This window comes from Heliconius melpomene, chromosome 1 (assembly GCF_056956725.1).
Source record: "Heliconius melpomene rosina isolate 202511_hmr_F chromosome 1, ASM5695672v1, whole genome shotgun sequence".
In the NCBI taxonomy this organism is placed as follows: Eukaryota; Metazoa; Arthropoda; class Insecta; order Lepidoptera; family Nymphalidae; genus Heliconius; species Heliconius melpomene.
Window position 1 is genome coordinate 3,373,914 of NC_140389.1, and position 25,204 is coordinate 3,399,117.

The 25,204-nt window shown below is 29.9% G+C and overlaps 4 protein-coding genes across 7 annotated transcripts; 1 reads left to right on the forward strand and 3 right to left on the reverse strand.

Moving 5' to 3' along the window:
- Positions 1-29: 29 nt before the first annotated feature.
- Positions 30-10,430, reverse strand: Uvrag (UV-resistance associated gene). Its single transcript, XM_085197846.1, has 10 exons — positions 10,167-10,430; positions 8,833-8,980; positions 6,323-7,434; positions 5,994-6,162; positions 5,351-5,523; positions 4,739-4,962; positions 3,630-3,794; positions 3,335-3,458; positions 2,912-3,001; positions 30-2,497 (listed from the first exon to the last, which is right to left on the reverse strand). The coding sequence occupies exons 1-10, from the start codon at positions 10,239-10,241 to the stop codon at positions 1,976-1,978; spliced, it is 2,802 nt and encodes a 933-aa protein (XP_085053972.1). The 5' UTR covers positions 10,242-10,430; the 3' UTR covers positions 30-1,975.
- Positions 10,431-15,968: 5,538 nt separating this feature from the next.
- Positions 15,969-20,324, forward strand: LOC146540971 (uncharacterized). The gene is made up of 10 exons (XM_085194143.1): positions 15,969-15,974; positions 16,277-16,348; positions 17,424-17,495; positions 17,573-17,638; positions 17,982-18,113; positions 18,699-18,749; positions 19,151-19,201; positions 19,317-19,427; positions 19,766-19,846; positions 20,012-20,324. The coding sequence occupies exons 1-10, from the start codon at positions 15,969-15,971 to the stop codon at positions 20,123-20,125; spliced, it is 756 nt and encodes a 251-aa protein (XP_085050269.1). The 3' UTR covers positions 20,126-20,324.
- A 135-nt stretch (positions 20,325-20,459) lies between these two features.
- On the reverse strand, positions 20,460-22,617 carry LOC146540972 (uncharacterized). Of its 3 annotated transcripts, XM_085187957.1 has the most exons (4): positions 22,091-22,231; positions 21,767-21,874; positions 21,294-21,415; positions 20,460-21,052 (listed from the first exon to the last, which is right to left on the reverse strand). In XM_085187957.1, the coding sequence occupies exons 3-4, from the start codon at positions 21,336-21,338 to the stop codon at positions 20,501-20,503; spliced, it is 597 nt and encodes a 198-aa protein (XP_085044083.1). In that variant the 5' UTR covers positions 21,339-21,415; positions 21,767-21,874; positions 22,091-22,231; the 3' UTR covers positions 20,460-20,500. The 3 variants fall into 3 exon arrangements, with proteins under 3 accessions (XP_085044083.1, XP_085044075.1, XP_085044066.1); XM_085187949.1 differs by lacking the exons at positions 21,294-21,415; positions 22,091-22,231 and adding an exon at positions 22,479-22,617; XM_085187940.1 differs by lacking the exon at positions 21,294-21,415.
- Positions 22,044-24,650, reverse strand: LOC146540973 (zinc finger matrin-type protein 5). Of its 2 annotated transcripts, none has more exons than XM_085187979.1 (4): positions 24,121-24,650; positions 23,808-23,942; positions 23,170-23,421; positions 22,044-22,539 (listed from the first exon to the last, which is right to left on the reverse strand). In XM_085187979.1, the coding sequence occupies exons 1-3, from the start codon at positions 24,245-24,247 to the stop codon at positions 23,180-23,182; spliced, it is 504 nt and encodes a 167-aa protein (XP_085044105.1). In that variant the 5' UTR covers positions 24,248-24,650; the 3' UTR covers positions 22,044-22,539; positions 23,170-23,179. The 2 variants fall into 2 exon arrangements, with proteins under 2 accessions (XP_085044105.1, XP_085044096.1); XM_085187970.1 differs by having other exon boundaries at positions 22,044-22,785.
- Positions 24,651-25,204: the final 554 nt, after the last annotated feature.

Sequence of the window (25,204 nt, forward strand, 5' to 3'; positions counted from 1 at the left end):
AAATAATAAAATTTTTCAAATAAAACAAATTTAAATTATATTTACTTTTATTTTTTTCTGTATATATATAACAAAGTAGAACAGTATTAATGCATATATAAATAAATATAGTTTAATTTATACTATTTTCTGTTAAATTTCGTTAATTTCACATAAGAATTGAGAATTTTGGTTGAAATATTGATATCATTTAATCCGAATAAACCTGCTTACATTATTTCTATAATACGATTATAGTTTTTAAATCGATATTTACCACAAAAATCATATTATTCAATGTTACAATATATTATATTCTAGCCAATTACAGTATCAAAAGATTTATTCATTTCCAATATGTTAAATATTTCTAATACTAAAACAACCGTATTTTGATTCTATATACAATATACATATAAACAAAGTTTCATCTAGCTTTTGAAAATATACTGAAATCTATACTCTATATTTAATGCAAAATGCACAGCGTCTGTAATCGAGACGATTGTGGGTTCGACAGACCAACTAAAACCAAAGCAAACCGCGGCGTTAAATTCCGCCACTCAACACGCAATGTCTCGAAAATTGGGCGGTGCGTCGGGAACAGTGTCTTATCACTCCACCACTCTACCATATCTGTATGGGGGGTACAATATGAAATATTTAAAAATGTCACGTTTAGCAAAAGCATTTATATAATTATAAATTAAAAATATATAATTTGGTCATTAACATAATATAGTATTTATGTATAAGCAGAACAATGTAATTTTAAGCTTTACAACAAAAAAAAATACTTTGAAATGTAGAAATAATTAATTTTTTTGACCTAATTTTTATTCCAAAGTTGGCAATTAAACGATCGATCCTTTTCTATACATGTATGTATGTTTTATTAGAATCGATAAAAAATATTTGATGAAGATAAAGCTATAATAAAATAAAATATTTCAATCACTCTATTATTTAATTAAAATTTCCCTCGAAAGTAGTTCACAATACATTATTTTGCTACAACAAAAATCCATCTTCAATGGAAAGTAAAATTATTTTGGTATCGATTTATTTAATCGATATCAAAACAATTTTGAAGAATAATAATAATATTAAAAAATAAAGGTAATACATTTTCAGTTATTTATCTTTTAATTGATTAAAATCGATATTGAATCAACTTTCGAAATCTTTCATAAATAAATTAATACACACAGCCAAAAATTTATGTATTTAAATTTACAGGATAAATATCTATTGAGGTTATGCATTTTACTTATTAATAGGAAATATTAATATAATTCAGCTATTTCTTTTATAATAAGAGCATTCATTAAAAAAAATAAAGTTTTTTAAAACATAAGTGTTTTAAATGTATTTTTCTATTTACAGGCTAAATAAATATTTATTTGAGTAAATTATATTTAAATTTAGGAAAATTATATTTCTCAATATTTTATTTTTCATAAATTACCTAATTTATAATTATAAAGAAAACTATAGCCATATTTTTTGTTGAAAAACAAACAATTTAAATATCGGGTTTTAGTTCCAAATCTGAAAATTGAATGCAGCTCTAAGTTCGAAATAATGAAATTAATATATAAAAAAGAAGTTATTGTCGCAATACATCGCGTACATTTTGACTATTAAAATGCCTTTTTTTTCAATGTTTGAATACGGAAGTCTGTAATCACAAACAAATTATACTCTAATCTCTCTCAATCTACATCTAATAAGCAAATTATACTCGACATACGTATGTCCATTAAAATAGTTTTATTTAATTTATTATTTTTATTTTATAAAAGACGACCTTGAAACCTAGTAATGCAGTTGAAAAATAAGACCATTTTTTATTGTAGAACGGTACAGTGGAACTATTCTTCTATTTTAAAAAAAGTACTCGAAATTAAAATCTTGCATTCCATTTTCAAATTGTGTTCAAAATTAAAGCGAGTGATTATTCCATATGTATTTCAAAAACGTTTTTTTTATATCACTAGCTCTCATGTTCTATTTTCAAATCCTGTCCTGTATCCAATATGGCCTCCGCACTCGGTATCACTATCACATCTCTCACACTATTAGCGCATTCGATATCACAATGCCCACCACGATTCTTATCACACGATTCGCACGAGACATCGATATTCTCGATTTCGATGCTCGCTTTCCTCTCCATATATTTCGCTATATCGATACTACTCGATTCATAGCTTTTTTTACTGGAGTTGGAACAAAAATCGTTTATTTCCGAACAAATACGTTTGACATTTTGATCGAGACATGTCGAACACGTGACTTCATCGTCATTATTAATCGATATTCGCACTAATTGTTGTTCTTCCTCACCTAAAGCGAAACGCACGTTTTCAATTCCGCCATCAGACAATTTCAATATCTCCGAATCGGAATTATGTGGTTTTAGATTTTGATTTTGTTCTGAATTTGCTAATTTCATATTATAAATATTTGACTCGCTTCCCATAATCGACATTGTAGAATCGTTTAGTGATGAATCCTATAAAAGAAAATTTTGTAATGGCATTTCCATTGTATAATAATTTCTAAAACTATCGGCATAGTACATAAAGCATTAATCACAATTTCGAATTCAATTAGTATTGAAATACATTTATATACATATTATGTAATAAATCTACATATCGATGGTCCCCAGGTAAAGTATCGAAAGTGAAAAAAGAAGGGTTGTTTTAATAAGGATTGAATTAAGGAATTGATAAATTCAAAATTGTTTATGCATTTTTCAAACGTCTAAGTAATCATACCTGTATTAGTACTGTACTGTATTAGTACTACCCCTAGTTAGAGTCTGTGCATCTGTGCGCTCAAATATCAGACACACTTAAAACTGAAGTGACATAAACTTAAATACTAAAAGTAGACACTATTATACTTTTATAATGAAACTCACTTGATCTTCATGATAACTACCAACACTCCTAGAATGCTTGTGTCGGTGGATGTTCGCCGTTTTTTGGGAACAATGTGGATCTAAGGATTCCTAGAAATGTAAATATTTATATTTAATTTTTAACTAAGACAAGACCAGTCGTAGCGCAGGGGCACAAGTGTGCGCATTTAAACGCGATTACAATTAATTTATTAAGTCATCATGGCACAGCATCTGTCTGTAAACGCAACATTGTGAGAGGATCTCCCGTCCACACATGTGATCTGACGTACACTCATGTGATTATAATTTTACACTTTTTGATGGAATTAAAAAAATATATACTCAAAATGTTACTCAACAACAACTTTTTATACTATGTAATTTTTTTTTATTTCCGTACAATAAATCGATTCCATTTTATATAAATATTTATGCACATACCTTAAACCTATTGAATTGTCTATATTTCCCTCTTTCGGTCACCAAGCTCCTCAGTGACTGAGTTCTTGGACACTGACTGTCTGTCAACCATCGGTAGGTGCCAAATAGTTTTGATGTATCACATCTGTGAATGCAAATTATTTATACATTAAAATATAAGTGACTTATTTTTTTTATTTAAATAAAAACAAAATTAAAATAAATCTATCATAAAACAAATACCTTATTTTTATATTAAAAAAATAAATAAAAACAAAACTGTCGAAACAAACATAAAAAAGCCAAAAAAACTTACAAATTGCTAGGCGTAGTTAATAATTTATGTAAATTGGCCAAAGTCGGTCTCATATCGTGTATCGAAAGTCCTTTCCCCCATAGTAATTGAGCTATACATTTGTTTAGTAAAAACATGGCGTATCTAAATAATGTTATATCGCCACCTCTTGCGAATAATGGTATACTGTAATAGAAATAAAATTAAAAAGAAAATATTATAAAATTTGTTATTAAAAAAGTCTTTTTATATACAGACTAGTGGACCCCGACGCGGCTACGCCTGCTTGAACTATAAGAATATTTATTAAATATATTTATGAAATTATTGGATGAATATCAAAATATAAGTTCATTTTGGGTGACGTTTTCTTAAAACAACAAATAAACTTTGCAAACCGTTCCTTAGCAACGACGGTTGTTATTAACATGGCAGAATAAATTGCATGTCAAATTAGAAAGTATTTTAATTTATTAGTATATATGTGTAATGTAATGTTATATAGCCTATAGCAATTCTGAAGCATGCAGCTTTCATACAAAACAAAAACAAAGTAAATCAGACCAGTAGATCCAGAGATCTTAGCGTTCAAACAAACAAACAAACAAATTCTTCCGCTTTATTATATTAGTATAGATAGATTATGACTATGTCAATTAGAATAATGTGTTCCATTTTCAAATTCTTTAAATACTATAATTCGATAGTCTATTTCAAACAACAAACTTAATTATTTTATTTTATTTTTCATATTCAAATAAAATCCTTACTAAAAATAACCACTGCACGGTCGACAAGTCGCGACCGTCCTCAAGTTAGATTGTCGGAACTTTTCATAATTGGAAAAAGAAATGTTGAAAAGTAAGAAAAATCCTATAACGGCGGCCACGACTCGTTGAGCCTATTATACTAATCTATTTCAAACAACAAATTTTGCATTTTAAATATTATATCATTACCTCTGGCAAATAAATGTACATATATTAAAATAAAATAAACCATAATAACAATATTGTATTATTTATTTAAAAAAATTGAGCTATAAATTCCACCGTTAAAAAAATATCCCAAGATATTAGAACACGATGCAATTAACAATCAATTAATCAAATTAAAACACAAATACTTACTTCGGATCGGGCAATTCAGGTGTTATATCCAATATCTTACTGGCGGAACCCAATAAAGTTATTTTATATCGAAGCGGCTGATTCAATATGGCGGCGGCCAGTGACGTCACTTGCGCTACAAAACCCGCCGCTACTGAATCCGGCACCGGATTCGATGCCCGGGGGTTGTCATCCCCACATATAGGGAGGGGGACGTCGATTATTGTCCAGTTTGTTGTGTCTTTCTGTTTACAACATTAATTGATAGTTAAATAATAGGAAAACAAAAAAAGTTAATAGCGAACAGTTTTGCGCTTTTGCTAAGGAAAATGAATTTACTACTGAATTCTCTCCCTCCTCCGGCTCTCTTTAGTCCACTTTCTGTTAACGGAACTCAACGCCGCGCTTTGTCTTACCAGAGGAGGAAACTAGGGCATATAGGTAGATAGTGTACAACTCCTTCACAATAACATTTATAAAAAAGACAATATGTTATAATGTTTATACATATATTGTATTTTCGTAAAAAGAGAATGGAACGGGAACGAAAGTTTTCCTTATCCGTTGCCATGAACGGAGTGTCTTATCACTAGGTTCCCAGGTTCCCTCCGCCTACCCATAAATAAAACATACCTGTTCTATATAAAATATACTATGTAATTGCATCAACATATCACTTCTGTAATTCGCTAGGGCCGCGTGAGAGCGAGCCGCGTGTTCTCTTAAAGAGTAACAAGATTCCCTTGTTTCTTTCAAAGATTCAGTTCTACGTGACAATGTGTGGTAGTTTTGCATTAATTCTGTACCTAAAAACAATATAATTAAATTGTTTTTATTATGGATAGTTAAAAGATTATTCGTTAAATTAGAAAGTCTTCTTCCCCACTTTCCGCCGAATTCTGAAGGCATTGCCAGTTGAGTGGCGGAACTCAACGTCGCGCTTTGCCTAGTTAAAAGAGAGATGAAATGAAAATATTTAATTCCCCCGGCTCAAATCGAATCCACAACCATCGCCTCTACAGTCAAATGCTTATGCTACGACGGGTTCAGCAAGAAATATAAATATTTACAATATGTTTAAAACATAGCTTATATAACTTAAAATTTAAAAAAATCTCATCAAAATTGTTAATAATACTTAGTTATCTATGATAATATATATATATATATATATATATATATATATATATATATATATATATATATATATATATATATATATATACACTTATGTTTACTTATCAAAATTAAATATTACAAAAAGGTTCATCCTTACCTATATCTTGATTTTCTTCAAACATTTTAGCGTGTTTCTCTTTCAATCTTCGTATATTCGCTAATTTGCTATCTCTCTCGTCCGAGAGGATTAGCCTTTTGAAATGTAATATTTCTAATTGTTTCGTAAGTCTTACATGCTCTGCCCTTTGGAAGGGAGAAGGCTTAGACTGAAAAATAATTTAAAAAAAAACCTTTAAAAATTTTAGAACTACCCTCCATTCTTTGCTAACTCAGGGTGTGGAGATGTTAAATTTAACATTAAAAAACTTCAAGACCATTATTAATTACCTAATTTAAAAAAAATATCTGTATCAGATTAATATATACCTTATAAGATAGGAGATCATTTAATTTCAAAGTCAGCCGAGGACCGTTAGACATTGGCGTCTTTTCGTCTTTGATTTTTCCATTTTTGACATTCAAATCAGTTTGGGACGACGATTTATCTTTATTTAACGATTCATTATCATCTGGCGAAAACAAATTTCGTTGAGATTTACTTTTGCCTTTTAATTTTAATTCAGAATCGGAACTAAAATTTTCAGTTAAAGCGGACTTTTTGTATATCTGTTCCTTAATTTCTTGTACAGCCTCTTGTCTTTTCTTTATAGAGTATTGTAATAGATGTAAACATTGCAATTTCGTTGCGTTATAACTCGGCCTTATTTCCGATTTTAGGAAGCTAAGCGCCAAATATCTGTACTTTGGCACACCATCCGACTCGTTTCTCAAGTCGTAACTCTCCGCCGTTTCACTCAAATCTATTTTATTCGACAGGTCCTCCTGGGACGCTGATATATCACAGTTTAAATCACTGGTTGTAAATTCTCTAACATCTATATTATCTGGTGAATGCTCATATATGTGATTGGGGTCTACTTTTTTCTTTTCCACACTATCATCTCTACGTTCTCCTCTATGACTTAAGTTTAAACTAGAGGAAGATTTTAAAGTAGGAAAATTCTGTTTAAAACCTCTTTCGATTGGACTATGACTTTTAGAATATTCTGCATCGGATCTTCTTGAAATCTTCGCAGGTGATATCGACCTAGATTCCTTTATTAATTTATGAGTATGCAACATTCTCGCTGAATCGATGGTTATTTTGGACACATTAGTTTTCCCTGACGAGTCCGAAGACAACGATCCTTGTTCCATTTCATTTTCTGGCGGAATTATGTCTAGTTTTAAACTTTTATACGAACAAAAGTAGCCACCTTGCATTTGGAACACCAGAGTATTGCTTTTGAAGCAATCCGAGGTAAAATTTAATGCTAAATTAGCCCCTATGTATCTAAGACCACTAAAATATACACCCCATGTTTGGATGACAGTGTCATGGATAGGTTGTGATTTGTCATCATCCTCTCTGGGAGGCAAGATTATGTGACACCAAATACGTATTACAACATTAGTTGACGACATACGTTGAGTTATTTCTGAAATAAACGAAATAATACGGCTGAAAACTATTGTTTTAACGTCAGTAGGGATTTCCACTCATAAAATGACGCGAATTCATCATCTGATGATAAAATGTTTAATTAAAAATATTCCCTATAATAAGAGACATAAAGTTGAAAATTAAATAAACTTCATTTTAGTCTGTTTTATCGACATACATAGATTATGAAGGTCGCTTTGTAAAATAGAATGGGATCCATCTATCAAATGAATCATTTGTGGGAGATAACAGTTTTACGTCTCACACAATATAGGTCAAATGCCGTGTTTTGAATGATAAAGCACCAATAAACAATCAATTACATTTAATTGATACATTTTTTCAAAATATTTCTTATTTGACACCCCTATTGTAATATTACGAGGATAAATATATAAATAAAAGAATCAACATTCTCATATAAAATTTGACTGCAGACTTTAAAATAATGGAAAATTTAAGCATTTAATAGATCAATCAGCCTTTAACAAAAAACAGGTTATTAAATAAATAAATGTATACTATCATTTTAATTATTAATTTATTATTTTATTGCAGTAGTACACTTTTCCTTTTACTCAGAGGGAACCCCTAGTGTTGAGACAGAATTTTTCGAAACATCAAGTGTTGGTAGGCGAAACTTAACGCCGTTTTATCCACCCAAACGAGGAAATGAAATCATTCTCCTGAGCGGAAATCGTACAGACATGCATTGTGTTTAGTCCTACTATGTTATGACGGTCCTATTACAGTATGCTAGACGACACATGGTCGCTTAAAGGTTTAATTTTAAGAATTTTCTTATTTTTGATTATTTCCTTCCCAAGTCAACAATGGGCAAAATTTGTAAACTGTAACTTCAGGGCAGCTATGACTCATCGACTGTATTGTATAAAAATAAATAAACAATAATTTTATCTTCTGACAGAATATTATTATAAAAATTAATATTAATTAGAAATCTTGTATATCAGATTCATTTGTAAATGTCTAGACATGAAATTATAATATTTTCTCACAGCAACTTAAAGTCACTAACCTCTAAAGGTCAGTTCTGTTTAAAATCTATACAAATTATGTAAAATAAATCTATTAAAAGCATAATATCATTTATTAAGCATTTATATTTTATTAAGTCACCTGTTTATTGACAAATATCTATCTGTTCTTTAAATTATGATGAAACAAAAACTGTAATAGAATTTAAATACTTATTTGCAGAACCTAACCCTGATAATATTATATAATATTTTTTATTTACAAAAATTGTTTTTTAAAAAAATTACCAATATCTAAATTACTCTGCTATGTGCTGCAGACAGCATGAAGCTAAATAATAATAATAATATATTCTTTATTGTACACTCGAAAAATATAATACAAAAATACTTACCAGAATCAATTTCTTTCCATTTTGGATGTGGTGAGAATATTCTTTCGCTAGTATAAAATGGTGCTGACATAGTAGTATGGTGTAGCGTCAAATAATAACTGCATTGGTGATGACACCACTCGGGTGGTCTTATGTTGTAGCCTACAATCTGAAAAAAAAAATGTATTATAAATTAATACAATAAATATTAAAAAGGTTATTAAGAAATATAGAGATAATGTTATAAAAAAAACAATAGTTTTCAAATGTGCAATCAGTTTTTGCAATCACATAGATCTATCTCCTTTATAGGCAATTAATTATTAACATTAATGTATATATTACTGTTAACTACCACTTATTATAACATAATGATTTATGGCATAAATATTTTGTCAGTACATTAGGCATTTGAAACATTGTTTTAATGGAAAAAAATATTTTTTGGATATTTTATTGAACTTTTTTTTTGTTTTTTCCTGTTGAGTACAGGATTTATTTTGATATAATTGTTTTATTTCTCAATGCTTATTATTTTTTACAGTTGCTGTTTGAGTTGAACCCATAACTATGTTATTTCCACTGCACCACAATGGTTTCAAGTTTAAAGCTATTTTATTATAACTATCAGCTCTACAAGAATGTTATTGATAAACATTACAATATAAATATTTTCACCTGGACTTGATTCATTGCAATTGAATGATATTTACACTCAAGTGCCTTTCTCTCTACTTACTTAATGATTTTTCAATATAAAATTGTATAATTTTATTTTCATATAGATTACAAACAGTCAAAAGCTAGTTACAGGAATATTTTTATTAATTGTTTGACTCCCACTCAGCAGAATGAATTATTCTCAATTCCTTGCTCCGGTACAACATCAAAGTGTGGTGTAGTCTACCAGAGAAATAATTTAAACATCATTTTTAGGATCAAATGAGGATTGACCACACAAACATCACATTTAATATGAGATGCTGTCTCTGCCCCATAATAGATTTTCATAAAATGCAAGTCTGACTAATGTTTTACTTACACAATAATCATATATTTTGTAATATTTTATGCAATTAAATGAAAAAATAAACAATGAACTGCACATTCTATGTAAATAAATATTGTTGCTGTAATTGTAATAAAAAAATAATGTTTATTTTTTGGTAGATTATAGACTGCGCAAAGTCGTGTGGTTTATTAATAAAAGTATACTCATTAAGATATCATTTAACTCGGGAGATATATTAAAAAAATGACGTATGACAGATGAGTGTAGGCGTTTGTTGGTAAATTCTTACCAAGAAATTGGCACGTGAATAAAATAATTTAAATTCGTGTTAATCTTATTTTACCTGAATTAAGCTACGAAGACGTAATTGTTGAGTGGTCAAAGGCGTCCACTCTCTGCATCTCGGCCTTCCAAACATTTTAATATAATAAACACTATACACTAATTAATAACTTTAAAACTAAAAGGAAAATAGGGGAGTGTTTCAAAAATTAACATTGAAATATTAAAGCGCTGATCACCAGCTACATGCCAATAAATTTTAATCACAAAATAATAAATAAATAAAGATGCATTGTTCAGCTGACTTCTACTTCGCTTTTGTCAATTTGCTTATGAACGATCATCTGAGTGTTGCCAATTGATAAATTCTTTTATTAATACATTTTTTTTAATAAATTACCGAAGTAAATATAAATGTTTTCATTGTGATGTGCAAAACTGATTTTTTATATTATTATTGGAATATAGAAATTATATATGATTAATAAAATGTTAAAATTTAATAATTACGTTACTAAATCCACAGGATATTAAATTCTTATCAACTATGAATATTGATGAATGTAGCATTTACGAGGAGTGTTACAATATCAACACTAAAGAAATTGTTAAAATAACACAGAAAATGTTCTGGTTCTCGTTGGTATTCTAACATTCCTCGTAAAGAAATGTTATGTAGAATACTTATATGATTTAAGGAAAACCAATTAAAAGTCGGTATTTATCGGATTTAGTCATTAATAAAATAATATTTTAAGGGCCATCGTATCACTGTTGGTTGGTAAGTATTAGACTGCACTACAATGTATGTGGAACGTATACGTGGACATATTTGTATATAATGTACTAATATAGTATCGTTATGATTGTTGGTTCCATATCCAACACTTTACTTCTGGCTTGGTGACCCATCTATTGAAGTGGATGGTGTTGATAAGCCTTAGATGGATGGACATATTTTTATAATAACAAAAAAGTTAAGAGAACAATAAAATTTAATTAATTTATAAGGCAAGAGATGTATTAAATTGCTAACAGCAGTGCCACAGACTACATGAATATAAATTATATATTATGTAATGGGTGTATTTAAAAACATAAGTTCATCAGCTTCACACTGTGCCCGCACACTGTGCAGGGCAGGCTGAGCGAAACTAGTGCTAAGACACTCCGTTTAACATTTTTCGCCGAATTCTAAAGACATTGCTTATGTTTTGAGTGACGGAATTCCTATATAATATACAAGCTCCTTGACAATAAACAACTTCATAATAACAAATACATTTGTAAAGGAACAGAAATTGCAGCAAAATCACAAAGTTAATGAAACAATAAAAAACTTATCATTAAAATAGTCGTAAAATTTTCTTGCAATCATACTCACTTTAGTCATGAGCTTCAAATATTTCATTATAACGTTGCTATGTGTCTACAGAGCTTATTGCCAGGTACCTATTGAAAATTAATTTTATTCTACCTTTACCTTTTTTAGGTTCACCTGAATCTATGTTAAACAATGAGAACAGTCATGGCACAGTGGCACTAAGTATGACTATAAACACGACTGTTTGTGAGTTCGATCCCCACTTGAGGAAATGAAATATTTATTTAAATTTATATTTTAATTTAAAATTATATCTTCGCTCTAATGTCGAGGTATAGCGCGGCGTTGAGTTCAGACACTCGATTTGCAATGCCTCCAGAATTCTGCGAAAATTGGGGAACGGAGTCTCTTAACACTAGGTTCCCTCTGCCTACCTTGCTGTGTGCGTGAAACTGATTTATTTAAAAAATAAATAAATAAGTAATAATACTAAAATAAAAAAAAAGTAATGATACTAAAACATACCTATTAGTTACGTTTAATCTATCTAACGATAGTTTATAACGCAATAATATGCGTGATGCGCCGTCCTTTTAGTATCTATTAATACTCTATTGAACTCTTTAAGTTTACAATTACTTAATTTAAAACTAATTCTGCCTTCCTTTTACGATGGAAAAAGGGTAAGGATATAAAAATAAATTTCAATTTAACTAAAATTATACATAATATATTTCTCATATTAACGTGGTACGGCTAGAACGTGTGTATTTTAATCAATTTTAATAATTATGTTTATCAAAATATATTTCACAGATTGACATGTATGACAATTCAGGAGAAAGTAAAGAAAGGGTAATCATTTATATTCTTTAAAAGAAAACGTACGTACGCCTTTGTATACGCTAACCTCAGAAACGGCTTAACGAATTTAAATGCAATTACAAAAATAAATATTTTGTTCGAAAAAATTGCTGCATAATAATTATTTTATTGAATTGGCTGAAATAATAGATTTCAATATTCCATTTGTTTTTAAAATTATATTGTTAATATAACAAGAAAATATTTCAGAATATCAAATAAATATTTTGTTACTTCAAGCAGTCGAAGCAACGAGCGAGTTCTTATTTAATACTAGCGGACGCGCGCAGCTTCGCTTGCGTAATTAGGGGTGAATTCTAATAAACCACGAAACATGTGTTCAATGAAATATTTTTAAGAGTCTAAATTTCAAATTTTATAAAAATCGGTGGCGATTTAAAGATTTTTCCATACAAACTTTCACCCCTTATTGGCACCCTTAGGAGGTAAATTCTAAAAAACCGTGAAACACGTGTTCAATTAAATACTTTTAAAAATCTAAATTTCAAATTTTATACAAATCGGTGCCGATTTAAATTTTTTTCCATACAAACTTTCAACCCCTATTTTACCCCTTTAGGGTTAAAATTTTTCAAAATCCCTTCTTAGTGGATGTCCAGATTACAAAAGTAAACATCTGTCCAAATTTCACGTTTCTCCCATGAGCGGTTACGGCTGTGCGTGCGTCTTACCTCAGTCAGTGAGGACAAGTCCTTTTATATATATAGATAATTAGCAGCTAGAGATTCGAATAATTGAGTTTCTATTTTTTTTTTGAAAACTTTTCTCTTTAATAACATGTCTATTAAATATTTATTTTTATTTTATTTTTATCTAGGCTGCTAGAGACAATTCTTATTCACAAGAAAATGAACATTACGAGTATAGCTTAAAACAGAATCTAGTAAGTACTATATTTTTATGGTCCTAAAGTTTTTTTTTATTATTTAGGTCGATACCAGGTCCATGCCCATTTTTAACTTTATTATTATATCTAATTTTTTAAATATATATTAATTAATAATAATTGTACTTTAACTTAAGTAGTGTCTCTACACTACTTCAACACTACTACGTCTCTACGTTTCTTTGCTGTGCATTCTCTCTAGTATATCATGGGCATTGTTGGACTTGCCGCTGAATTTTCTAACCGCATACTACGTCACAGATGGAAATGTCATTTCCACGTCCTGAAACGTAGCATGGAGTACCAATAGTATGCGGTTTTGTAGGAGCTCACATTCTGTTGTTCTGTCACAACTATTGAATGGTCTACCTATTGTAGTGTTTCTAGGTGTATCTCCACCTTAAAGACCGGTAACGGATTCTGGTGTTACACGGGGTCGTAGATCTTTACGCTCGCTTGCCTTGTTTTTTCAATAAAAGAAGACATACTTTTAATGGAACTCCATGCGGTGGGAACCCATGATGGGCGCATTCTCACTCTTATGAAAACAAGCAGTCAGTCCTGAACAATTAAGCCGTAGGTAGAGCGAACCTAGTTAAGAGTTAAAACACTCCCTCATTCACTTTCCGTCGATTATTAGAGACATTGCATGTTGAATGGCGGAATTAAATTGTCATAACTTTATATTTATAAAATTTAGCAAATTCAGGATATTATTAAGTATCTTGAGACCGTCTTGAATTTTGTAAAAATATATAATATTCTATATACATCTATTAACAGATTTGTAATTTTCTAGACCAATAAAGAAGATTCTGGATCTGCTGAACTAATAAATTTTCTTTCTCAAAAAAATAAAGTACGTAGCATAAATTATAAATAATATATATAAATATGTATATAACTATATGTAAGTAATTAATTTAAGTATATGAAACTGTCCCTAATAATGCTGTAGCAGCTTATAAGTAAAGCAACACTAAGCTAATAGTTTTTAAGACGTGTATGTAATATGCGATTAACTGTATGTTTTGTTAGTTGTTCTTAATAAATAAATAAATAATTAAAAAATATATTATAATTATATATTAGATGTCTTTTACCTACATAATATTATAAACAGTACAGTTGACTATTTGTGATTGCCCTAAATTTAGGCGTTCTTGTCTATAGCGTTACTGTTCACTCGGGAAGATATTATAATGAAAAGTAAGAAAAATCCTTGATTGGATGGAACTGTCTTACCTTGCTATGTGAGTGAATCTAAAAGAAATGAAAAGTCCAAAAATCAAATCCGGGCAGCCTTCTACCTTCTACATCCAACTTCAGAGCAGCCAAGACTCGTCGGCCGTACTGTATATTATGTAGGTTAGCTGTACGCTAAAGTTACTTGGTTAAATATATAACATTTACATATAAATTATTTATTGTCTAGGACACTAAAGGAGATTCTGAAGAAAAAGAATCAGAAGAAATGAAAAAACAAGTAAGTTAGCATTTTAAAGGTAAATCTATCTATATATATAAAAGGACTTGTCCTCACTGACTGAGGTAAGACGCACGTACAGCCGTAACCGCTGATGGTAGAAACTTGAAATTTGGACAAATGTTTACTTTTGTAATCTGGACATCCACTAAGAAGGGATTTTGAAAAATTTTAACTCTAAAGCGGTGAAATAGGGGTTGAAAGTTTGTATGGAAAAAAATTTAAATCACCACCGATTTCTATAAAATTTTAAATTTAGATTTTTAAAAGTATTTAATTCAATACGTGTTTCATCGTTTTCTAGAATTCTTCCCCTAAGGGTGCAAATAAGGGGATGAAAGTTTGTATAGAATTTTTTTTAAATCGGCACCAATTTTTATAAAATTTGAAATTTAGACTCCTAAAAGTATTTAATTGAACACATGTTTCATGGTTTTCTAGAATTCTTCCCCAAAGGGTGCCAATAAGGGGTTGAAAATTTGTATGGAAAAATCTTTAAAACGCCACTGATTATTATAAAATTTGAAATTTAGACTCTTAAAAATATTTAATTGAACATGTGTTTCATGGTTTTCTAGAATTCACGCCCTAAGGGTGCAAATAAGTAGTTGAAAGTTTGTATGGAAAAATCTTTAAATCGCCACCGATTTTTATAAAATTTGAAATTTAGACTCTTAAAAATATTTCATTGAACACATATTTCGTGGTTTATTAGAATTCACTCCTAATTACGCAAGCGAAGCTGCGCGCGTCCGCTAGTCATACATATAAATCACTACTGTATGTTTGTTTGTTACTTTATCAAACACTTTTTAATAGGCTGGATAGGTTTGAAAGCAATTTTGTGAAAACATTTGAATTAATTTCTAGACGGCTTAATTGAAAATATAATTGGACCCGCTGTAAAGTGTTGCATTAGAACAGCCACTATAAAAAAATAGGAAAAAGTGCGTCAATAACGGCTATTCTAAGAAATTGATATACAGGAAGTGAAAATTATCGTTAAAAAATGTAAAAGAGTAGCATAATATACAATACAAGTAAATATATTTTATATTATCGACCCAAAAGCGGCTTCACCCGCTGCACTTGTAACCAATAACAATCAGTTTCTTGTTTTTTTATATATCCTTTATATTTATTTATAAGTGAATTGTTTTCTAGGATTCTGAAGTAAACGCCGAAGAAAATGCCGTAGAAGATGCCGAAGAAAATGCTGAAGAAAATGCCGAAGAAAATGCAGAAGAAAATGACAATAATGCTTTACATAACGAGGATAGTCATGCAAGTAGCTCATTTTATATACCTACTGATATGTTACTAATATACAAAGAGGTAGAAATATATTTATATTTTTTTATTAATAGTGTATTTTATATAGATATGTACCTAATAGCCACCCATCCACAGACTTTATGTTATTCTGATGTACAAGCTATATAACTGTGAAGTTTAATCTAAATCCGTCTAGTGATTTTTGCGTGAAAGTGGAACAAACATCCATCCTCGCAAACTTTTACATTTATAATATTAGTACGCAACTAAGAATTGTTGTGCCATACTTATAAAGCAAGAAAGTTAATTTTATAGGAAAAATATCTTGGCCAAGTGAAATCAAGAGAAGAACATTCTGGGCAAGATTTAAACGATGATGAAGTCAAGGTATTGTTCTTTGACTCTTTGAATTTGATAGTTTTTATTTATATATTCATTATGATAGTTTATTTATTTTCGTTATATTTTTTATTAATACTGTCTTTTATATATGTACATAATAGCGACACATCCACGGCTTTACCCGTTTAAAGTTATTATTATACTAGCGGACGCGCGCAGCTTCGCTTGCGTATATAGGAGTGAATTCTAATAACCCATGAAACATGTATTCAATGAAATATTTTTAAGAGTCTAAATTTGAAATTTTATAAAAATCGGTGGCGAAATAACGACTTTTCCATACAAACTTTCAATTTTTGCACCCTTAGGGGGTGAATTCTAGAAAACCATGGAACACATGTTCAATTAAATATTTTTAAGAGTCTTAATATCAAATTTTATAAAAATCGGTGGCGATTTAAGAATTTTTCCATACAAACTTTCAACCCTTTATTTGCACCCTTAGGGGGAGAATTCTAGAAGACGATGAAACACGTATTCAATTAAATACTTTAAAAAATCTAAATCTCCAATTTTACAAAAATTTATGCCGATTTAAAAAAAATTCTATACAAACTTTGAACCCCTATTTCACCCCTTTATTACATTTTTATTTCACCCCTTTATACAAAATTTTTCAAAATCCCTTCTTAGTAGATGTCCAGATTACAAAAGTAAACATCTGTCCAAATTTCACGTTTCTACGCACAGCGGTTACGGCTGTGCGTGCGTCTTACCTCAGTCAGTGAGGACAAGTCCTTTTATATATATAGATTATAGCCTAGTATATTACCTATATTAAAAAAAACTGCTTCACGCTGTGTCCCGCACATAGCATGGTAGGCAGATGGTGTTAACAAACTCCGTTCCCCACTTTCTGCCGAATTCTGAAAGCATTGTGTGTTGAGTGGCAGAGCTCAACGCCGGGCTTTGCCTCGACACCGGAGCGAAGAAATGGAAATATAAACGTAAATAAATATTTCACTTCCTCGACGAAAACAACCATCCTCGCACACTTTTACATTTATTATATTAGTATGAAAATGTAAATTGTACCATACTTATAAAGTTAATTTTATAGGAAAAAGATATTGAAAAATTGCAATCAAAAGAAGATCATTTTGTGCAAGAGTTTAACGATGATGAAGACGAGGTATTGTTTTTTGAGTTTTTGAATTTGATAGTTTTTGTTTTGAATATTTTTTTAATAATAAATTTATTATTTTCTAGGATATAGAAGAATTTAAGCATCATGAATCTGATGAAAATGAGGAAAATCTTCTAAAAGAAGAATTGGTATGTCACATATGTTTGTAAATACGTGTAGCTATATATTTTATATGAATAATAATGCATAGGTACCATACCAAGAGATAAAATCAGCTTCACGCTGTATCCCGCATTCACAGCAGCGTAGGCAGAGGGAACCTAGTGTTAAGACATTCCGTTGCCCATTTTCCATAGAAATGTGGAGGCATTGCGTGTTCAGTGGCGGAGCTCAACGCCGCGCTTTGCTTTGACACCAGAGCGAGGAAATTAAAATGTTATATTTATCGTCATTTAACCAATAACATCATTAAAATCAAATCATATTAAGATTTCCCCTCTATTATAACGTTGGAATTCACTTTTAATAAAGGAAAAGGAGCGTGAGAAGCAAAAATTTGCCGGTAGTGTAGCAGATTATTTTGGAACCAACCAACATTACGAGATACCTGAGAATTTTTACGAATTTGGACGACGTTTTGTTTTATCTTATCCTTATTTTGAGGTAAATATTAAAATATAGCTATATGTTTATAACATTATCTGTCTAGTTAGTTTGTAAAAATGTGATTTTTTTGCTTCACGCTGTATCCCGCACACAGCAGGGCAAGGGGAAGCTAGTGTTAGGACACTCCGTTCCCCACTTTCTGCCGAATTCTGGAGGTATTGTGTGTTGAGTGGTAGAACTCAAGGCCGCGCTTTGCTTCGACTTCAGAGCGAAGAAATGAAAATACAAACGTAAGTATTATTTCACTTCCTCGAGTGGGGATCGAATCCACAACCGTCGCGTTACAGTGACAGCCTTGTGCCGCTGTGCCACTACGGCCTAGTTTGTCTATCTTTTTGTTTGTCTCCGCTAATCTTTGGAACCGTCGCGCTGAACCATTTTTATGGGACTTTCACTTGAAGATAGAGGAGGAGCATATTCACTTATATTTTTTTATATAAAACCTCATTGTAATTCCTATGCCTTCGGCTACGCTATTAATTTTCTTTTTTTAACTTTTAAGTGATATTTATAATAAAATTTAAAATAATTTTAACATTTACTTAGCACTAGAAACTTGAAAATAATGTTTTTTTTTTAAAGAAAAACAATACCGTAGATCCCGCTGAAATGAAATTGGACAGAGATGTAAAGGTATTTTACTACAAATATTTATGTTTTCTAATTATAGTCTTCACATATAATCCATATTTTGTACTCTGAGTACACAGGACTGCTACTGTCTAGAGGATCGCTCATAGTAGAGGTCAAAAAATCTTTGTGAAGACTCTCCGTTTCCCACTTTCCGCCGAATTCTGGAAGCATTGCGTGTTCAATGGCGGAACTTAACTAATATATATATACTTAAAAAATATAAATTTAAATAAATACTTCCTTTCCTCGAGTGGGGATCGAATCCGTAACCAGTCGATTTTACAGTCACGCCTTGTGCCCCTTCGCAACAACTGGCCTCACTACTACTTACTAGTACTACCTACTACTTACTTTTTATATGAAAAATTATCTATAATTTTAAATTTCTATAAAATTGCCAGGAACAGCTGCAAGTGACGAAACATTACGTTAACCATTTGACTCCTTTGAAGGTAATTTTGGATATTTACTTTCATCTATATGTACCTAGCACCTATTTTTTAAAAGCTTGTACTAAAAAACTGAAATTACGTAAATATGTATTAACAGTTTTTTTTTATTTCATAGGCACCACCAGAATTTGTTCTAGCAGTAGCTAAACAGTCAGCTATTTTAGAAGGGACGAAGCCCAAAAATCCAAGTGAAGATGTTATTACAAAGAATATCTTAAGAACAGGTGTACGTGAAATATTTTCATTTTTTTTTCAGCTTCACGCACCGCTCAGTAGGTAGAAGGAGCCCAGTGTCAGAACACTGCGCTAACCACTTTCCGTCGAACTCAACGCCGCGCACCAAAACGAAATGAGAATATTAATAATTCAATACCTCGAGTTTGAATCGAACACCCACAACCAGTTTACAGTCACGCACTTCTGCTCCTGCGCTACGACTGGCATCATATTATCCATTTCTTCTGTTATAAACATATATATTATCTGTAACGCATTAGGAGGATATCTTTTTTTGTCTATAATTATAACCGTTAAGTGACTGATATAATATTTTACATTTCATAGAATTTCTGGAATGGCGTATGGAAAGAAGACGTTGATAAAAAAACATTATTAAGAACTTCAAGTAAAAGTTCGAATAAGCTGGTACGTATATTTTCACACCTCTTTTTTGATGTATTAGTGCAATAAAATCACCAATCAAAGATAAAAAAAAAGAAAATAAATTACTAAAAAATTCCATCTGCCCATTAGGTGTTAATCATTTTTTTTAGCTTTTTTATTTCTTATGTTAGATAATATTTATTACAGGAAAAGGTGACAGTTGATATCGAACCAGGATCAAAATTATACGAACTCGTATCTGTATTGAAGAGAAGATCACCCGTTTTACTTTATGTTATTAATAAATACAATGCTGATTAACATAAATTGTAATTAAATAAAATATTTTGTCCTATTACAATACCTACAAATAATTGTTTATTGTATTACGTTATTGTTGTTAAGAAAATAAGGCCCTCGCTTTGGTAACGAGGTTACAAAAAGTAATCCTATCCCATCAAAAACATAAATATAAAATGAGAGCCAAGTTAAATGTAAATGCGTCGTTCTTAACGACAAAAGAATGTGAGATCTATATCGAGTACTGCGTTCTTTATGAAAGTACCTACACTAAGAACGGGGTGTCATGTAATGCTAGATCCTCTCTGCACTGCTACATGCAGTGTTAAGTTGAAAAAGAAAGTACCTAACAAGCTTGACTTTAAAGACATTTATTATGAAAACGGAAACTACAAATCAGTTTATAACACCATCGTTGAACGGGTCTTTTATGACATTTATGACCATATCATTCATTTTTTGATCCCAAATATTCGGCTGTTCATCATGACGTTGATGCTTCTGAATATAAGTAAATAAGTTCAAAAACCTTTGTTTTATAGAATCCCATTTCGGTTTTTCTAAATAACTGACCATTTCTCTTAGACGATCTTTAATTTGTCTAGTTCTTTTGATTCTTCTTACTTCATCGTGTAAATATTTCGTAGTCATCATATGATCTTTCATAAAATCTATTATTTCTTTCATTCTAGCTTCATGTTCTCGTTGGACAATGACTGCTTTTGTATCGTAATTGACACGTGCTATTTTCTGATTTTGCTTAATATAATCGTCTATAGGAATAACCATTAATATTCTATCATTATTTAATTCATTTTGAGCTTTGAAGGTATTGTACTTATCAATAGTTTTTTGATATTTAGCGTCCGCATCGCCAAGTTGGAATAATGTATCTTTTAAGGTCCGAAGAATGGCGTGTCGACTTGTACCCTCACAAATTAAGAATATCTGTAATTTAAAATAGCAAGATAATAAAAGCAAAGATGTTCAATTTTTTTCGCCTAGCAGGGAAGGCAGAGGAAAATAAGGACTCTCCGCTTAAACCATTTAACTTCTACTTTCATCAAATATATTTTAGAATAACATTGAGCCTTACTTCCTTACTGAATATTTTTTTTGACAGAACGTTACAAACAAGTTTTACTGGCAAGACTCTAAATTTATAGACAATAATAATACAGCTATTTACCTTTAAAAATAATATAAGAAATTGTTTATGTACATTTTCTTTCATTCTTCTTCTGTTCTGTTCTTTAATTATGGCGCTTCGAGCCTTTTTATTTTTCTTTTCATAAATCACTAATATATTAACTGCAATCGATCTCACTTTATGACATAAGTATATAAAGTTCTAATTAATTAAGGCTATTGAAGTTAATTACTACTTTTTTAATGTTCTATAAAAATTGCAATTTAAGCTGATGAGAGTACCTATTACTATGGGCCAAACGCACTTGACAGATGTTGCAGTTCAAATTATCCGGAATTTTAATACGATATTAAAATGAAAAGATGTTATTTCAGATTTATTTATCAAATATTGAAAATTGCTCAAAAATAAATAAAATCGTAAAATAATAAATAACTAAATATTTTTTAAGTAAAACGGGTCATCTGTTTAGTTAGCTATAAACTTAGCAAATATTTTTCTGGGTTCAATACCTCGAGAATTTTGTGGATGTCGGGGAACGGAAGCGAATGGAGTGTCATAACCCTAGGTTCCATCTGGCTATGGAAGAGTTACCCGCTATGTGCGAGATACAGCGTGAGCTATAAAAACATCATATTAAATAGTCAAATATATAACTAGTGCTATAATAAAGTATTTTTTCTATTTCGTTTAAGAATTGAATTTTGTTAAAGCAAATAATATTTTTTATAGTTTTGTTGAGGCAGTAGTAAAATGGAATTCTTTAAGATCGAAAATAAATTGCTTATGTTCATTTTTATGTTTATTACATTACAATGTATAAATAAGGTTTGTACCTATTATATATTATTCCTTATCTTTATTCCTCAGTGAGGATCAAAACAATAACTATTGAAAATTTCAAGAAACATTCCATTTCAAAAAATTACCCATAACTCAATTATAAATTGTAAAATTGAGTTATATTTCTTTTCTTTTTTTCATTTTCACTCTGTATACCACATGTGGCACGGTATGTAGTGTTAAGACACCCCCCATTTTTCACCGAATGCCTCCATGGCATTGCTTGTGGCGGAATTCGTAGGCCCTTTGCCTCGACATCTGAATGAATGGAACCCACAACATGTCTCGATTAGCGACGCGCTTGTGCCTCCACGCCACTATTGGAATCTGTGTGGCTGAATTGCTTACTTTATGGTTTATTTGTTACAGATTAAATCTTACCATTGTGCTTTATATCCAGAATTTAGATTTATAAATTATCCAACCTATAAATATCTACTACCTGCAAAGAAAATAGTTTCAAGAAGTACAAGACCAAAATGGTTGACAAGACTCTAAAATTTCATACAACTTAATAAATATGATATTAAGAACTAAATAATGCTTTAATTGTCTTTATTAGTTATGTTTTCAAATAATTTTATTTGAAAATTCAATAAATTTTATTTTCATTTTTATTGTCTCCTTTTGATTGTATTTGAATGTGTTCCAGTCCATTCACTATCTCATGTACATATATTTTTAATACCTAGAAAAGGACAAAGTCATTTAGTTTTTCAATCTATACTAGTATTATAAAGCTGAAGAGTTTGTTTGCTGATCTCAGGAACTACTGGCATAAGATAAATAAAAATTTAAAAACATACATTTTAGATGAAAAAATTAAAATAACAATATTACTGGGCAAACATAAATACCAATATCAAATAAAATATACAGTATTTACTGTCTCGTATGTACGTACTTACAAGATTATTTTAGTTTGTAATTTAAATATTAAATTATTTAAATTAATGTTTGTCATAAGAATGGTACCTACAGCCATTGCATGTATGTTTAGGCTCTCCCACTACTCTGTCATTGCCTTACTAAGTTATTAATTATTAAAAATTTTAAATAAAAAATAACTTACATAATAAAATTCAGCCCCATGTAGAAATATTTAGATCAATAAAGTCAGTGCTTTTCAATCTTTTCATACTTGGAGGTAAATTATCATAATTATCAAATAAATCATTATAAGTCCAAGGAAAAACATGTGTTACACCATTTTCATCTAACATTGTGGTATATTTTTTATCTGTATTATTTGATTTAATTTGTTCTTCATTATTTTTCTCAAATAAAGTTTGAGGATCTGTTTTCTTATTACTTTTTGCAGCAACTAAAAAAATAGGTAATATGGTGTTAATTATGGCAGTTGTCCTGGCACTTTGACAATTGTGGGTTTGATTTCCACTTTTTATATGTTACATTTATTCATCTATGCATATAATAAAATTGTAACCAATCGCTGTCTGTATATATATATATGACCATATCTATTTTTGGGGGCATACATCTATCAAATAGAACCTAAAGCAAATTAACTCAATGCTGCCATTTCTTTAGTTTATTTTCATTGCCTAGAGTGGAGGTTGAACCAACAAACATTATATTAACAGTTGCATACTTGTGTGCCTGGTTTCTAAAATATGAAAATATTATTATAAATTTAAAAGGCTAGCATCTTTTTTTAACAGCTAGATAATTTTTAAATATATTTTATACCTTTTAATCTTATCTCATTTAGCTCATATGGTGTATAATGTGAATATCTACAAATACTACCAAAATTGCACTGTCCCCTCGCAAATTTGCTACATGGTTTCTTGATGCTTTCCTCTTTTAATACTGTTTCAGGATCTATAAAAAGATTTTATTTTATTACTTATTTTACTTGTTACATTATTTAGTGATTTTAGAAATATTAAGTTCACATTCAGCAATGGAAATATGGTATTTTTTATAATTGACTTATTTACTATATTGACTTTAAATAATAAAGTTATACACAGAAATAAAACTATAAGTAAAATTGTACCTTTGTATTGTTGATAATGCTCGTTAACCAGTTTTTGATGGGGAACACCTTTCATATGTGTTCTTATAATTGATATTGAAGACACCATAGTTTTATCACAATAGTCGCAATAATATCTTTTACCCATAATATAAAATGTACCTTTATATTTACAAATAGGCAGATTTCTTTTAAATACAATTTATAGCTCAAACTATGCAAAGTTCGAACAAACTTGGTAATCAGTGTTGGCAGCGATTATATTAATGATAGTTATAATTTAAACTAGCTAGTAAAATTACAAACGTTTAATGTAGTGGTTTATATGTAATGATGTTTTTTACGATAGAAATGGTTGTTGTTGCTCTTTATTTATGGCGTCCCGAGCGTGCCAATTCAGCACTAATCACTTCGCCAGTGTCACGTTGAATGGAAAACACACAAAGGAGAATGTACGGTAAAAAAGACAATATAATAGGAATGGTAAAATGATAGAAAATTAACAATATCAAAACAAAATTATAATGAAATTTAATTTGTCCAATGTCAATGTCATCATGAAAGTTGACGTATCGTGCAAAAACGATAAATATGAAATAATTTTTTTAACAAAAATGTATAAGAAATACACAATTAAAACAATCACAATGAAATACACATTATATATTATTTTTAAATATTAATTGTTTATTTATAGATATATTTTTAATAAGTTTTTTTTTCTATATAGGCAAAAACGAATATCGTACGGCAGGGACCATAAAATGCTGGGTAATACTTACATAATTATATTTACAAGGCTCTTATTTATCTTAATTGAGTTGAACGGAATTTTCACATAAACGCATTGCATTATTTTAATAGTTTATTATCAAACTCTAACTTCATACCGTAAATAAAGTCACATTCTAACATATTTTGCACTTTTATCCTCTCTCTAAGTTATTAATTACAGTATTATAATTATTTATAATTTTCTCTTTAAATACAAACTATATTGTAAACAATGCACAAGCGCGTGTAACTCCACAGGATGAGGCCAATTTAGATAGATTGATATTTAAGAATCTGCAAAACAAATACATTATTACTAATTAAATTTCAA